Genomic DNA, 15,489 nt, shown 5'->3' with positions numbered 1-15,489 from the left:
ATTTTATTTTATTTTATTCTATTTTATTTTAGCAACAGCCTGCTCAGTTTACCAATCCAGAAACTCCTGGCTATGTTGGATTTGCAAACCTTCCGAATCAAGTTCACCGAAAGTCTGTGAAAAAGGGGTTTGAATTTACTCTTATGGTGGTTGGTAAGGAAAGGTTTTGTAGTCTTTCACAAAATTAGTACTTGCTCATAGAGAATTTGGAATTAAAATTAATGTTACTTCCGCTGTTGGAAGGCTTCAGGTTGCGTAAGAAAGCTCTTCTGTACTGTAGCATTTCAATTTCTTTTGTAGTTTATTAATTCATGCAGTAGTTGTTTTCCACACTACAAACTGTGTTTGAACCCATTAATTTGTGAGTGAAGAAACTCCATTATGTACTTCAGAAATCATTAGTTCCTTCCATTTCTTCTGTCTTGAAGGATTCTATGATTTAATTTCAAAATAGTTTAAAACTGTTTTTGCATTTGAGTATACTATTTGTTTGCATGTCTTGATTGAAATAATAGTATTAAAAAGACCATTTAAAATGTTCTTTATGCTTCTGTAGTTCAAAAGAATCTGAACTCCGGTCTTTCCACCCCTTTTAAAGGGAAGAATTAGAATTGGATTAGTTGGTTCTGATGTGAGCTTTTACTTCTTAAATTGATCTCAGATTTTCTGTTAGCCATTATAATTTAAAGATTAATTCTATTTGATATTTCATTGAGATACATAGAATGGAAAGAAAAATACAATGTGTCTGCAGAAATATGTTCTTTCTCTGAAAGGTTGGTGTCATTTTTTGCAAATTAAGTAGGGTTCCAAATCAAGTTTGGGCATCTTCTATATCTCTTCTGCTTGGGAGTTGTAACTTCTGAATTTTGGCGTTTGAACTCTGAAATTCTCGCTTTTGCAAAAGGTACCCTGATAAAATTAGGTTCTTTATTACCTGGCATCACAAGAAGTAAATCCTATTTGTGTGTTAGATTTGTCCAAGAGATCACAGTCAAAATGAGCAGGATAGGTGAGGTGGGACATGACAGGAGGTGTTTAAGTTCTTAATAGGTTTGGCTTCTAGTAATTACAGAAAGAGTCTATCCTCAAACCTTTCATTAGTTTAGCCAAATGACAGCGCTAGTATTTCTTTTATTCTGTTTCTGTCTTTTGCAGTTCAGTATTGAGAGAGTTGGCCCTTATTTTTGTCTTCCTAGAATTTTATCACAGTTGTTTACTGTATCTTCCATTGGATTTCCTTAGGATAATATCATAATGGATGTCTTATGAAATGTAAGGGCACAACCAAGTTTCAAGGAGATACATCACATTACGGTATCTGCTGTTAACGCTTCAAAATTTATTGTTCAGTGATCCTAAAAATCGGAACAGTTCTGAGAAACACAAGTTGTACTTTGTCTAAACTTAATTTCTAGCTGTCTTTGAGGTTAATTACAAATAGCGCTATGTGGAACAGTTCTGGCAGAAAGATATTTGAAATTATATAGACCAAGCAGTTGTTTCTAGCCTCTTGTAAATACAAAATAGGGGGAAATGACGTTGTGTCAGAGTAACAGAAAGGCAATTAACCCCACTCATCTCTCAGAGTAGAATTTAACTTCACAGTTGTTGTCTGCCAGTACTCTTAACGAAAAAATGAAAACTAGAGGAAGACAACTTGGAGAAAAGTAGTATCATTGAATATTTGGGCTGATATTTTAAGGTAAACTAGCAGAGGGTGGCAATTGACTGTGCTTTAAATTGTTGATTATTTCAACAGTTTGGTATGTGAATTCTTTGTCTTGAAATATGCATAGGGTTTAAGTATGTTCTCTTGTGAGCTGTATCACAGTCCCTGTATTAAACTATTATTCTTCATTATGTTGACATGGTTCTTAATTTCTGAGCAGGAGAATTGTTTCTTTAAAAGCTACCTGCCCTTACAGAGTCCTAATCAATTATTATTCTTGACATTGTTTTTTTTTCTGCTATTGTTTATTATGGTTTGTGAAATTATGAGCTGGGGTTTATAACCCTTTGGCTGTGCTGCTTCCAAAGAATTCCTACCCACTTGTACTTATCAACAATTTCATGTTTATTTTCATTATTAGGCTATGACTTCATCTAATACTTATTTCACTTGAGAGTCACTAAACTCTTAACTACTGTGGCCAGTAGTGGGTTAGGGTTAGATCTTTTCATTAATCCTTGATCAATGAAAACTGATTTGTTTTACATGTAATATTTACTGGAAGTATGGAATGTGCCACTGGTTAAAAATCATACTTTTTCTGGTTTTGCTGAAATGGTGTCATGTAACTGTTGAGTTACTCTGGCTGCATGTCTCTCACTGGCGAAGACTGCACTGATAAAAGCCGATCCTGAGAGATGCACTGTATAAAGCCTTAAAAGCTGTCAATTCCTTGTCAAATATTTAAGAAATAATTCCATCTCTTTTTTTCTTTTGTTCAGATTTTTATTGTCAGACTCCTATTGTGGAATAGTTTGTGTTATTCAGAGGGATTGTGCAGCCCATCATTTTTAACATCTTTTTTTTAATTAATTCTATCAACACCTAAAATTAAACCAAAATTCTAGAAAAGGATTTGTTCAGTGAGTCGAGGTACTGAGCACTTTGAGTTGCTGGTCTTTTTTATGCTGTGAACATTTGTTCTGATTAAGATCTTGATATTTAGCTAATTTGTTGGCTTTTGAACTTTCCTTAGGGCCCAGTCAGTAGCCCTAGAACAAAAATATATTTATGGTACACTTTAGTGATCCCTAGTTTCATCAGTGAAAAACTGCTCTGAGTGTACGCTCAGTGTCCACATCATATTCTGCTTCACTTGGGTTCTTGTTTGTCATATTAGCAGAAAAAGCAGAAAAAAATCCCAGTTTATGATAGCTAGCTGCTCAGAAGTTCAACAATGCTTTTTTCATTGTTTAAATTTATGATCTAGACAGGATCTAGATTCTCATTGCATATGATTTCTTACATTCTGAAGTGGTAGGAGAAAAGCATGCCTTAAAATAGCAGGAGACGTGAAATGGGAAATTTTAAGTCTAAAATGATAGAAACTCCACGGACTAGCAGATGTAATTACAAATTATCAGTGAAAGCTCTGAGAAAATGTATTATAAGGCTAAGATGTAAAAATTGCTATTCAGCCTTTTATTGCAAACTTTTCTAATGTTTTAAATTTTTAAATTCCAAGATTTACATTTAACATGAAAAAAATACATAGTTAGATGATACTGTCTTTAATCACAGGTGAATCGGGATTGGGAAAATCTACATTAATAAACAGCCTCTTCTTGACAGATCTATACCCAGAAAGAATAATCCCAGGAGCTGCTGGTAAATACACTTTTGTTCTAGTTGTTCTATTCTCAATGATTTTTGAAGTTGAATACTTTCATCTTTGGATTTTAGTAAAAGCCAGTAGTGATTTGTAGCTGTAATAATTTCTAATGTACATCCTGATACTTGGAACTCTTGGATAGAATTGGCCCTCTCTGCACCCTGTATAATGGGGGCTTTGTTGTTTGGTCCTCAAATGAATTCATATTAGCATATAGGAAGTTGATCCCTTCTTTTGCTTAAAAAACAGTAACACATTAAGATAAGCAATGAACTACAACAATCAGAAACTTTCTTTCAGTTTGAATATATATTTTAATCAATTTTATTGTAATCAATTCTAAATATAATCATTGATTATGCCTACTTGTATTCAACTTGATAACTTGGGTTTATATTTAATGAATGTGAACTTCACTTCCTTTTCTTCTTAAGTCCCTTGTCCCTTTTTTATTCTATTAGTAAAGGCATACAATAATCCAATGAATGAGAATATTGTGAAAAAATAGAGTAAGATGCTATTTTCTTTCACGCTTTGCTACTTGCTGAATGACTTGTTTCAATATTTGTCATGTTAACTGACGATTACTTATCACTTTCAACCTTAGGAAAGAAAATCCATTACGTATAATTTAGTATTGCTCTCCAAATTGCTGATTACCTGCATTTTTTCTCAGTCTTTTGCCTTAGCTTCTACACTGTATTTAAGAACAGTATGAAATCTCATATATTCTTTTAATAAAATCTAAAGAACTTAACTTGCTATTATCAAGCCTTAGAAGGTAATCGGTGGAACAATACTTATGTGGTGGCATCTGCCAATTAATCTTTTGACCTTATTACATAAATTGAGTTTTATCTTAGAAACTCTATTCTGAAAGATTAAGTTTGTTTTCTTTTAGAGAAGATTGAACGCACTGTGCAGATTGAAGCCTCAACAGTTGAAATTGAAGAGAGGGGTGTGAAACTACGTCTGACAGTTGTAGATACACCAGGGTATGGGGATGCTATCAATTGCCGAGACTGGTATGTACACAGAGTGTATATTGATCAATGTAGGAAGGCTGACATCCATTTCATATTTGTTTTGAGGGCACTGAGGGGGGAATAAGTAACTGAAGTGGAGCTATATTAGTAACGATACGCAATTTCAAGTAGGACAGCCCAAGTAGCAACCCTAGCTCTTTTAAACACTTCAATTCCAAATTATACTGGTAAGTCATTATCTTCCCTTTTTTGGGGGTGTTATGCAAAGTACTGAATTAAGATTTGTGATTTTTTGAGAGATGGGCATGTTTTCTAATTTTGAGGAAGTTAAATTTAAGTAGTATGAGTTCATTCAGATACATATAAAGTGGCATCAACTACTTCCACACAACTTGAGATACAGTTTGTGCCATGAATATTTTGATTATTTTTTTCTTAATTAAGATTTTTAAGTTTGGAAGAGTTTGAAGTGAACTGTGGCCTTGACTTTTTAATAGTCAGAAAGCAATGGAACCACTGGCACACAAGAAATTCAGCAATACCCTGAGAAAGTAATTAATCTGGTCTTTTGTACAAGTAAAGATTCACCTTTAGAACATGTCCACGTTAATTTGAATATTCTCAGATTCTGTGTTTCATTTTCAAGTGCATTTTCATAATCTTTGGGTTTGGTTGGGTTTTATTGAGAAATTTACTTTATATAAGTACTAACAATCTTGATGTCAATGACAACCAGTTTTCAATGGTTATCCCTCTGCTCATATCTCTAAAGCCACTGAACTTCAAGGCAGGAACTGAGAAAATGAAGTCCCTCCCCTCACAAGTTAATCATAGAATCATGAAATCATAGAATCATTAAGGTTGGGAAAGACCTCCAAGATCATCAAGTCCAACCATCAGCCCAACACTACTATGACCACTAAACCATGTCCTGAAGTGCCACATCTGCATGTTTTTTGAATGCCTCCAGTCACCATCCAGTGACTCCACCACTTCCCTGGGCAGCCTGTTCCAATGCTTCACCACTCTTTCAGTAAAGAAATCTTTCCTAATACTCAGTCTAAGCCTCCCCTGGCTCAACCTGAGCCCATTTCCTCTCATTTTGTCGCTAGTTTCTTGGAAGAAGAGACCTACACCCACCTCACTTTCACGTGTTGTAGAGAGTGGTAAGGTAGAGAGCTTCATCTTTAGACTAGGCAATCCCAGTTCCCTCAGCCAACCTTATAAGACTTATTCTCCAGACCCTTCATCAGCTTTGTCACCCTTCTCTAGGCCTGCTCCAGCACCTCAAAGTCTTTCTCGTACTGTGGCACCCAAAACCGAACACAGTATTCAAGCTGTGGTCTCAACAGTGCCAAGTACAGGGGCACGATTACTTCCCTACTCCTGCTGGACACACTGTGTTTGATACAGGCCAGGATGCCGTTGGCCTTCTTGGCCACCTGGGCACACTGCTGGCTCATGTTCAGCTGACTGCCCACCAGCACCCCCAGGTCCTTTTTTTGCCAGGCAGCTTTCCAGCCATCCTTCCCCAAGCCTATAGCATTGCCTGCTGTGCCAAAATGCAGGACCCAGCACTTGGCCTTGTTGAATTTTACACAACTGGCCTCAGCCCATCAATCCAACCTGTCTAGATCACTCTGCAAGGCTTTGCTACCCTTGAGCAGAGCAACACTCCCGCCCAAGTTCGTGTCATCTCCAAATGTAGTGAGGCTGCAGTTGATCCCCTCATCCAGGTGATTAGTAAAGATATTAAACAAGACCAGCCACAAAACTAAGCCCTGGGGGCACTGCCAAGGTCACCAACTGGGTTTAACTTTGTTCACCACTGGGCTCAGCCATCCAGCCAGTTTTTAACCTAGCATATAGTACATCTGTCTAAGCCAGGAGCCTCGAAATTTCTCTAGCAGAATGCTGTGGGAGATGTCAAAGGCTTTACTAAAGTCCAGGTAGACAACATCCACAGCCTTTCCGTCATCCACCACGTGGATCACCTGGCCATAGAATGAAATCAGGTTGATCAAGCAGGACCTGTGCCAGACTAATCTGATGACCTGTGATGGAGCGGATAAAGGAAGAGCTACTAATGTTATCGTTAGCCACATCTAGAGTGTTACAGTCAATGGCTCAAAGTCTTAAGTGGAAACCAGTGGTATTCTTCAAGGGTTCATAGTGGGACCCATACTATTTAATATCTTCATCAGTGATATAGTGGAATTTTGAATAGTGCAAGTTTGCAGGTGACACTAAGCTGAGTGGTGCAGTTGATTCACTAGAGGGAAGAGATGCCATCCAGAGGGACCTTGGTAGGCTTGAGGAGTGGGGCCATGCAAACCTTAAGTACAGCAAGGCCAAGTGCAAGGTCCTGCACATGAGTTGAGAAAATCCTCAGTATCAATACAGACTGAGAGATCAATAAGCTGAGAGCAGTCCTGCAGAGAAGAATCGGGGGATGCTGGTCTATGAAAAAATTGGACATGAGCCGGCAACATGTGCTTGTGTCCTTGAAAGCAATTTGTATCCTGGGCTGCATCAAAAGAAGCTGAGGTCAAGGGAGGTGAATCTCCCCCTCTACACTGCTCTTATGAGACTTGCATCCAGCTCTGGGACCCCCAGACATTGACTTGTTAGAGTGGATCCAGGGGATAGCCATGAAAATGATCCAAGGGTTGGGACAGTTGTGAAGAACAGCTGAGAGAGTTGGAGTTTTTCAGCGTAGAAGAGGGAAGGCTCCAGGGAGACCTTACTAAGGCCTTTCTGGGGGCTTATAGGAAAGAGAGAGAGACTTATAACCAGGGACTGTAGTAACAGGGCAAGGGGCAGTGGTTTTAAACTTAAAGAGTGTAGGTTTAAGTTGGACCCAGAGAAGTTGTGGATGCTCCCTGCTTGGAATTGCTCATGGTTAGGTTAGAGCAATCTGACATACTGAAAGATGTCCCTGCCCACGGCAGGGTTGGACCCTTCCAACCCAAACCATTCTGTGGTGTTAAATCAATTTTGAACAAGAAATTTAGATTATCTTCAGCATGTGTAATTAATACTAGTCCAGAAGATAAATACTAACCCAAGAGATATTTGCTGTAGCTGTGTGTTACATATATGTATATTTTATCTTAATTAAAAAAATATCCAGAGTAGTTTGTTATTCTGGACTTCCAGTAAAATTTTAAGATATGTACTTTTCTACTCTTAGAGCACCAGTAAATTAATTTTTATCCATCAGCATGTTGTTGATCAGCAGGATATCTTGGTGTTCCAGTATTACGTTTGAAACATCACTAAATTATTGACCATTTGGGCACAAGTGATTTCTTAAACTCATATTTTTTTACAGTTTTAAGACCATAATCTCTTACATTGATGAGCAGTTTGAGCGATATCTGCATGATGAGAGTGGTTTGAACAGAAGGCATATCGTAGATAACCGGGTTCATTGCTGCTTCTATTTCATTTCGCCATTTGGTCATGGGTAGGTGTTTTATCATTTTATTTTTTAAATGATTGTATTTCATGGAGTTGGTTTGTGCCTGTTGTCATAAATTTTAGAATCAGATTGCCATCACTTGAAGTACTAGAACAGCAATTAATTGGTTATCTTCTTTCTCTGTGTGAGTAGAAAGATCTCTATTGCTGTGAAAATGAATTGTTAATTTAGATTAAAAATAAATTAAACGTTTTCCATATTTTTAGTAGTAGTTTTTCCATAATTTTAGTAGCAGTTTAGATTAACAATTTTCCATATCTTAATTTTAGCCTTAAGCCTCTGGATGTTGAGTTTATGAAGGCCATACACAACAAAGTTAATATTGTACCAGTGATTGCAAAAGCTGATACACTTTGTCTGAAAGAGCGAGAAAGACTCAAGAAAAGGGTAAGTATTTTTCTAGCTTGCCAAAAAGTGTTGTACTTTGGTTGTAGCAACATGGTCACTGAAGAGGGGCATTCTTATTCAACTTACTCTGTCCTAACTAAGAAAATTTCAGTCTCTTGCACAGTGTAACATTATTTAGTACGTAGTTTGGTATCTTGTAAATTATTTTATTAGGTATTTAACTGAGAAATTGTCCCTAAAGTATTGCCTGCAAAACGGCAGACTGACTACATTTACAATTACATTATGAATGAATTTTGAAACTTTGGAAAAATATTTAAACATTTGCTAATAGTAATTGCTCCCTTACCTGCTTAGTCAGTCACAAAGAAGAAATGGAATCTGTATCTGTAAAGTGCATATATTTTTTACTCTAGCTGGAACCCTGATGATTGAAAAATACAATTTTCTGATATTTTTCTGATTTTGGGGTTGTTTTTCTTCCCCTATGTCACCCTCTTCTAATATGTTCCAGTTCTTTGTTGCATAGGCAAGACCCGTTAACACATTCAGTCTTGCAGGACTTGATGTTGTACTTGTTGAGGGGGGAAAAAATGCAAAAAACCATCATGAGTTGTAAGAAATATGAAATTTAGAAAGAAGTATTTGAACTAACTTGCCAGAAGGCACACTTGATCCTTTCTTAGCTGTTATATTTAAAACTTTATATATGATTTTTTTCAGTTACTCTGAAAATCCTTATAGTTATCTTACTCAGCTTGCAATAAATAATAGAGAACTATACTTTAGCTTGATACGCGCATTGTGTTAGAATTCCGTAGAAGAAGCTTTTTTTTTAAGTGAAAAATTTGGATTTATGGCAAATGACTCCCCAGCTGTGGATGCCATTTTTAGCAATCATGAAAACAGGGAAGTGTTTGTTCTGTCTGTACCCCCTAACCCCTCAGATAGTAACTCACAAGCAAAAGCAAGGAGTTTTAGGCTATTAAAAGCAGTTATCACTTCTGAGTCAATGCTTTAAAATTTGAGAAAAACAATTACAAATTACAAAAAACTCAGTTTCTTATGTGTAATCTACAAAGGATGATGTTTGTTTGAACACTGTTGTGCTGAATATCATGAAGAATTATGGTATTTGAAAACAAATACTTGCTGCGTAATTTGGATCATTAAGATAGGCCCAGATTTCTCAAGAGACTGTGTAACTTATTAAGTAATTTTACCTCAAGGTTTAAAAGTACTGACTTTACATGTATGTGATCTCAGTTCCTTATGTTATAAATCTCAGATTCTGGATGAAATAGAAGAGCATGGCATCAAGATTTATCACCTGCCTGATGCTGAATCAGATGAAGATGAAGATTTTAAAGAGCAGACCAGACTTCTGAAGGTATGACTGACTTCATAAGTTACATATGTGGATAACATACTGTATCTTTTTGGACTGCCCAGGTGGCTTTAAAACAAGAAACACACTGTGATCTGTGATGAGGCTTTGAGTGACTTGCCCTGTCTCTGTACCTAGGCTTCTCTATCTGGAAGATGATGGTAACAATTACTTGATGGGGCTTTTTTGTATATCTTCAGATTAAAAGCATTACAAACTTATTACCGTAATATGCAGCGCTGAGCCAAACAAGAGTTGTTCTTGGAGTTGTTTGTTCATTGTTAGTATTTTTTTGCATTTTTTGCTTTCAGGCCAGCATTCCATTTTGTGTAGTGGGATCCAATCAACTCATTGAAGCCAAAGGTAAAAAAGTTAGAGGACGACTCTACCCATGGGGTGTGGTTGAAGTGGAGAATCCAGAACATAATGACTTCCTGAAGCTGCGGACCATGTTAATGTAAGTTAGAAAATGCCAATTAAATTTAGGTTAAAATACAAACACCAGGAGGATACTCAAACACTGAACTGGGAATTTGGAGTGGTTGTGAAATCCTTGGAGATGTTCAGAATTTGCCTGAAGAAGACTATAAGCAGTCTTGACCTGGTGACCTCGGCAGAGATTGGACCACATAGGGTCTGTAGTTTCTGTCTAATCTGAATTACTCAGTGATTCTGTGAAAATAATCTTCTATCTAATTCCTTTGTTGAACACAGTGTTGTATTTGTATTCAGATCACCAGGAACAGAATGCAGAAACCTTATGCTTATTTAAATATATATTTATAGAGATGTATCTGCAAAGAAGTAGACATCAAAAGTCCACTGGCTGATTTTTTTTTTAGGCTTTGCTACTCTGCTTCCTCTGCCCAGCAGGGCTTCATCAAATGCTTCATCCAGGAGGACAGCATATGTCAGGGCTGCCTCAGGGTCCGAGGTGGTCTATATGTCTGTTACTGCACTGATTTAACTTCGATTATCTTTTAAATTAGCATGTTAAACTAATGTAGATGCTGAACACATTGACCCAATGCAGTGCTAAAGGTGAGAGTTGGTTAAGCAAGCTTATGTGACGCAGGTATGTTTTATCTTTTAATTATTTTTCTTCCTCCAGCACCCATATGCAAGACCTTCAGGAGGTGACCCAGGATCTTCACTATGAGAACTTCCGCTCTGAGAGGCTCAAACGAGGTGGCAGGTTGTCATCTTTAGTTATATGCTCTTCTTCTGAATTTATTTTTTGCTCTCTCTGTTTCTCTCTGTCTCTCCTACCATTTCATTGCTAAGATTAGGTAGATCACGGATAGGTCTGTAGCACCAAGATCATTTGACCAGCTTACGCTGAATGTCAGAAAAAGTATTACATAAACCTCAAGAGACAATTGTGGCATTAAAGGAACATAGTTGTCTGCTTTATTTTAAGGCTTAAACACAGTTGGATTGGAATGTTTGAGGAAATTAAGTAAGGCAGATGTCTGTGATAAATATCTTTAAAAATCTGTGAGTTAGGTCAGTGCTGGTTTGTTAAAAAAGGTAACTTTTTCCAGAATTAGCTACTGGAATATATGGACTGTGTCTTTAAAAAGAGAAACTCAAGTCCTTCTGCACTGCTTTATTAAACACGGTATACATAAATAATTATATTTATATTAAACATGGTAAACATAAATAATTTTATTTATATAGCAATCGTAGATTAATCTCTTTCAACCCTAATTTGAGCTATGATGGGTAGGGCACAGCTTTCCTGGTAAGACAGACATGCAGAACACCGCATTTTTAATTAAAATAGCAGGGTTTGTGAAGTTGAGTTTATGAGTTCTCGTTGAAAGCTGGCTTAGATATTTCAGTTGCTTCTCTTATTTCAGCCACTAGAGGGTTTCATAATTGTACATTTCAGTGAGTTTGATATCTTTTGCAAAGCTTTTTCCGTCATGCTGTTGATGTGGCTTTTGTCACGTGCTTAGTCAGTTTTCAGGAATAGGAGCTCATCTTTGCTTTATTATTGGCCTTCAAGTCCAGTTTTTCCTTCAGACAGGGTGTCCTGCTCTTCTCTGATTTTTAAATCTTGTCTTCTGAAATTCAAGCTAAAAAAAATTATTTTTGCCATGTTCTGGTACTTGTTATCCAATGAGTATGTACAAAGGTTTTATAAGTAGTGTAATACAAGGTCATCCAAAGTTAAAATAACATTTGCCAATTTTCAGGGGATTTAAAGTTTTATTTGCCAAGGAACTGTGACCGTAAGTTGCCATTACTTTGAGGTATCTTTCTTTGTGAAACTAAAACATGGGTTTGTATCTCTTCTAGGTGGGTGGCCTATATATCTTTGTTTTCACATTTCTGAAGTGGTGCTAGAATATTCTTAAGTTTACTATAAGTGAGTAGTTTGCAAATGAATTAGTTTCAAATTTGCACCTACCTACGCCAGCAGCAGTGCTTGGCAGTTAGTACCTGTTGACTGTATTCACTAATGTTCTTGGAGACTTTTGGGTACAAAAGATTTTCTGACAATCTTTTTCTCTATTAACCTTTTAACAGGCATCAGGTTTTTCTTGCTTTGCACTTTTAATGGCACTTGTATGGTTAGATCTTCCCCATTGCAAAGTGGCATAGGAGAAACCTGTTAGCAAAGTGGTAGGTAATCTTGAAAATATAGTACATAAAAATATTCTTACCTTTAGCTTCTCAGTGTAAAACTGGAACGTCCTAATTCAGCAAGAGTTTGCTGAGGTACTGATTGAAAACATTTGCTTGACAGGATCAATGTTTGTACTACAGTATGCTATACAAAAGAAATCTTTTGGATGTGCAAAAAAAAGTTGACTATTACTAGGTAAATAATCGATCTTCAAAGTCTTAAGTGGAACAGAGGATAAAGAGTTCCTCCAACTGGGAGAATTTCAGATGTGTGCAGTGGTTGTGCTACATCTATGGTTTTGGTTATGAGACTTTTAGATGTTTGGTAGCACATGTAGTTTAAGAAGTTAGAGATGGAGTAGAACTGCATCAAAGGAAACTTCTGCCTGGCGATAGCCAGGTTTCCACATGCAGAATTTCTTAGAGCACATTACTTTACAAGTTGTTTCCATATTCTGGTTGACACATTTTCTAGCATTACCTTGAACTTATATTTTGATTTGGTCGTATTGATTTATTGCACCAAAGAAAGAGAAGAATTTTGGATGTGTTTGTAGTATTTGTCAATTTTCTATATCTGTATGGTACTCAAATTGCAATCAATTAAGATAACATTACGCTTAGGTAAACTGTTATACTCGAATACTGTTCGGAAATGGGGTTTATTGATACCTGCATGCGAAGATCTGTTGTGTTTTAAAGTCATAGCTAGTGTTTGAAGTTTAACTTGTTCTGGGCATAACTTTATGAAGGAGTAAGGAATAAGCATATGCGTTTAAAAACATGACTTGTAGCTATGTGATGTTGCAATGAATTTTGTTTGTATTGTGTAAGTCTGACATATGTTCTAAGAGCCTTGGTTTTGTAAACAAAGCATTCAGTGGAAGTTCAAAATCCATAATGTATGCAATGTTAATGAATAATATTAATCTCATTTTAGGAAAATAGAAGATGAGGAAGTAAATAAAGACCAGATTCTGCTTGAAAAAGAAGCTGAAGTAAGATGACAAAACTCTATGCTTATGATAGGAGAATTTTTGGTTTTATATCACTACTTTAGATCAAATGATCTTTTTATATGATCTTTGTAATTTGTAAAGGAAAAGGCTGAATTTGCTAATATCAAGTTATTCAAGGTGCAGTGAAAAAACAAAGTGAAGAGGTGTAGAGGAGTCTCGGGATACTGATTTACTGGAAGAATTGGAATCTGGGAAAATGCCTGATTCCGTTGTACTAATCAGCGATGGTTGGAATACATGTCGTATGGGGAGGGAGATCCATCCTCACGTGAATGAAGGTTCTAAAGTTAGAAATTGCAGATTGAGTTCAGCTCTGCAGAAAAGGGGAAAACAATGGCAGGAATCATCACAAATAGAGAATGAAACTGAAATTCTTATTGTGACACTATGATAAATCCTTAATACATAGCTCTAACAGTGTTTTCATTGTCCCCCTAACCCAAAAAGAGTATAGCCAAGACTAGAAAAAGTACAGTGAATAGTAAAATGTGGGCAGAAAGACTGAAGCAGGTCTGGTACCTGGGGAGAAAGGTACCTGCTGGTACCTGGGGAGATAAGGTTAATGTTGTTGGCAAGTAGATGAGAGAGAGGAAGGATATAGTAAGGGACTTACATAATCATAGATGACAGGATGAGCAGGAATCTACTAGTTCGGAATTGACAGATTTCAAAAGTTTGAGAGCATATGAATACGCTTTGTGTGTGCCTGGCTGATAGGCTTTTCCATTGCATTTGCTAGTACCCAGTGCTGGAGAGAAGACTGAGTTAGGTGGACTTATTGGTCTACTGTAGCACAAGCAGACACACAGTCTTCTACTAGTGGTCTTACTGTCTACCCAAGTTCCAAAAGATAACTAGAGCAGAGATTAAAAGGGTCTGTATTTTGAGGAATATGATAGAGTCTAAACATTTCACACGTTTAATTTTACATTATTAAGTATGCACAGTTTAGTTTGAGTTTAAAGTGTAGGTGCAAAGACATCCAAAAATACTACAGTAGTGAGGTTGAATTCCAATCTCTCAGAGTTGAGTACAGTAGAAAAATTTAAGTATTCTATATGCAACGTTGTGGAGTGACAGAATACCAGGTTGGAAAGGACCTAAAAGATCATCTGGTCCAACTTTTCCTGGCAAAAGCATGATCTAGAAAAGATGGCCCAGCACCCAATCTAGCTGAATTTTGAAAGTGTCCAAAATTAGAGAATCCACCACTTCCCTGGGGAGATCATTCCAATGGCTAGTTGCTCTCATGAAAATTTTTTCGCTTGTGAAACATAATAAGAATTAATCTTAGTAGCCAAGTAATATGACTAGCCTGTGTTTAAATGTTGCAGTGGTCTAAAACTGAGCTTCAGCCATTTTTTATAATGCTTATGCCTCCTTGCATGGTTTGATTGTAATACTTGCTTCCACCTAGTCATCACTAGCAAGGGAGTTGGGAAGTAATCCTGACAACTTTTTTAATGACAGATACAGGTGTAGTTTGGAGTGACATAAACAAGCTGCTTTTCTTTTGTTCATAAGCTTTAGTAACTGTTTCTTTAGCACTTCAGCACCATCATTTTTATGCATTTAACTGCAGAGGAAGCAGAGACTTCAATTTAGGGATGCTTAAAAATCCCAAATTACAGTAATAAAACTTGCTTATTTCAGTCAATAAACTTCCAATCTTAAGGGCTGAAGAAGAGCAGTAGAAGATGTCGTAACCTGAGATTGTAACTTACCAGATAAAGATATTTCAGATATGTGTTCCTGTGGTGGCAGCAAAGAATCATATTCTGAGGTGAGATTAGGCTACAGGATTCTTCTGTGCTACTTCTCCAGCTTCGTCGCATGCAGGAGATGATTGCAAGAATGCAGGCACAGATGCAGATGCAGATGCAAAGTGGAGAAGGAGATAGCAGTGCAGTTCATGGACACCACATATAAAGTCTTCGGTAAGATGTTCAAATGGCCGCTTAAAGGCTTTTCCTTTTAACTCTTCATTTTAAAGTTTTAACTGCAGTTTGTGAAGTGAAAGGTCTTGGAGCCAAATTAAACATTACTTTGGGGGAGTGTGTGTGTGTATATATATATATATATTTATACATATACACACACATACTGCAGGAGGTCTCTCACCAGAGTTAACAGCACCCTGTGGGCAATCCCCTTCTTTGGCTGGACTGTAACACACTTTCTTACCACTTCACACTGTAGCTTGTCTTTGACTTTATGCTGTAGAAACTGCTGCTATAACTGCAAGTCTTATACTGGAGGCTGTGTTTTTATACTGTGTTTTTGT

The 15,489-nt window shown here is 36.8% G+C and overlaps 1 protein-coding gene across 1 annotated transcript; it reads left to right on the top strand.

Moving 5' to 3' along the window:
- Window positions 1–32: 32 nt before the first annotated feature.
- Window positions 33–15,134, top strand: SEPT2 (septin 2; the record flags this gene model as incomplete). Its single annotated transcript, XM_009868764.1, has 10 exons — window positions 33–153; window positions 3,254–3,340; window positions 4,246–4,369; window positions 7,665–7,799; window positions 8,084–8,201; window positions 9,451–9,552; window positions 9,861–10,006; window positions 10,661–10,744; window positions 13,127–13,184; window positions 15,030–15,134. Coding segments are annotated over 10 exons (1,080 nt in total), but the record flags the coding sequence as incomplete, so codon positions are not given.
- Between the last annotated feature and the right edge of the window lie 355 nt (window positions 15,135–15,489).

Source organism: Apaloderma vittatum, unplaced genomic scaffold (genome assembly GCF_000703405.1).
Source record: "Apaloderma vittatum isolate BGI_N311 unplaced genomic scaffold, ASM70340v1 scaffold13134, whole genome shotgun sequence".
Lineage (NCBI taxonomy): Eukaryota > Metazoa > Chordata > Aves > Trogoniformes > Trogonidae > Apaloderma > Apaloderma vittatum.
The sequence above is the reverse complement of the archived record's forward strand: the minus strand, read 5'-3'. Positions and strand labels throughout refer to the sequence as shown.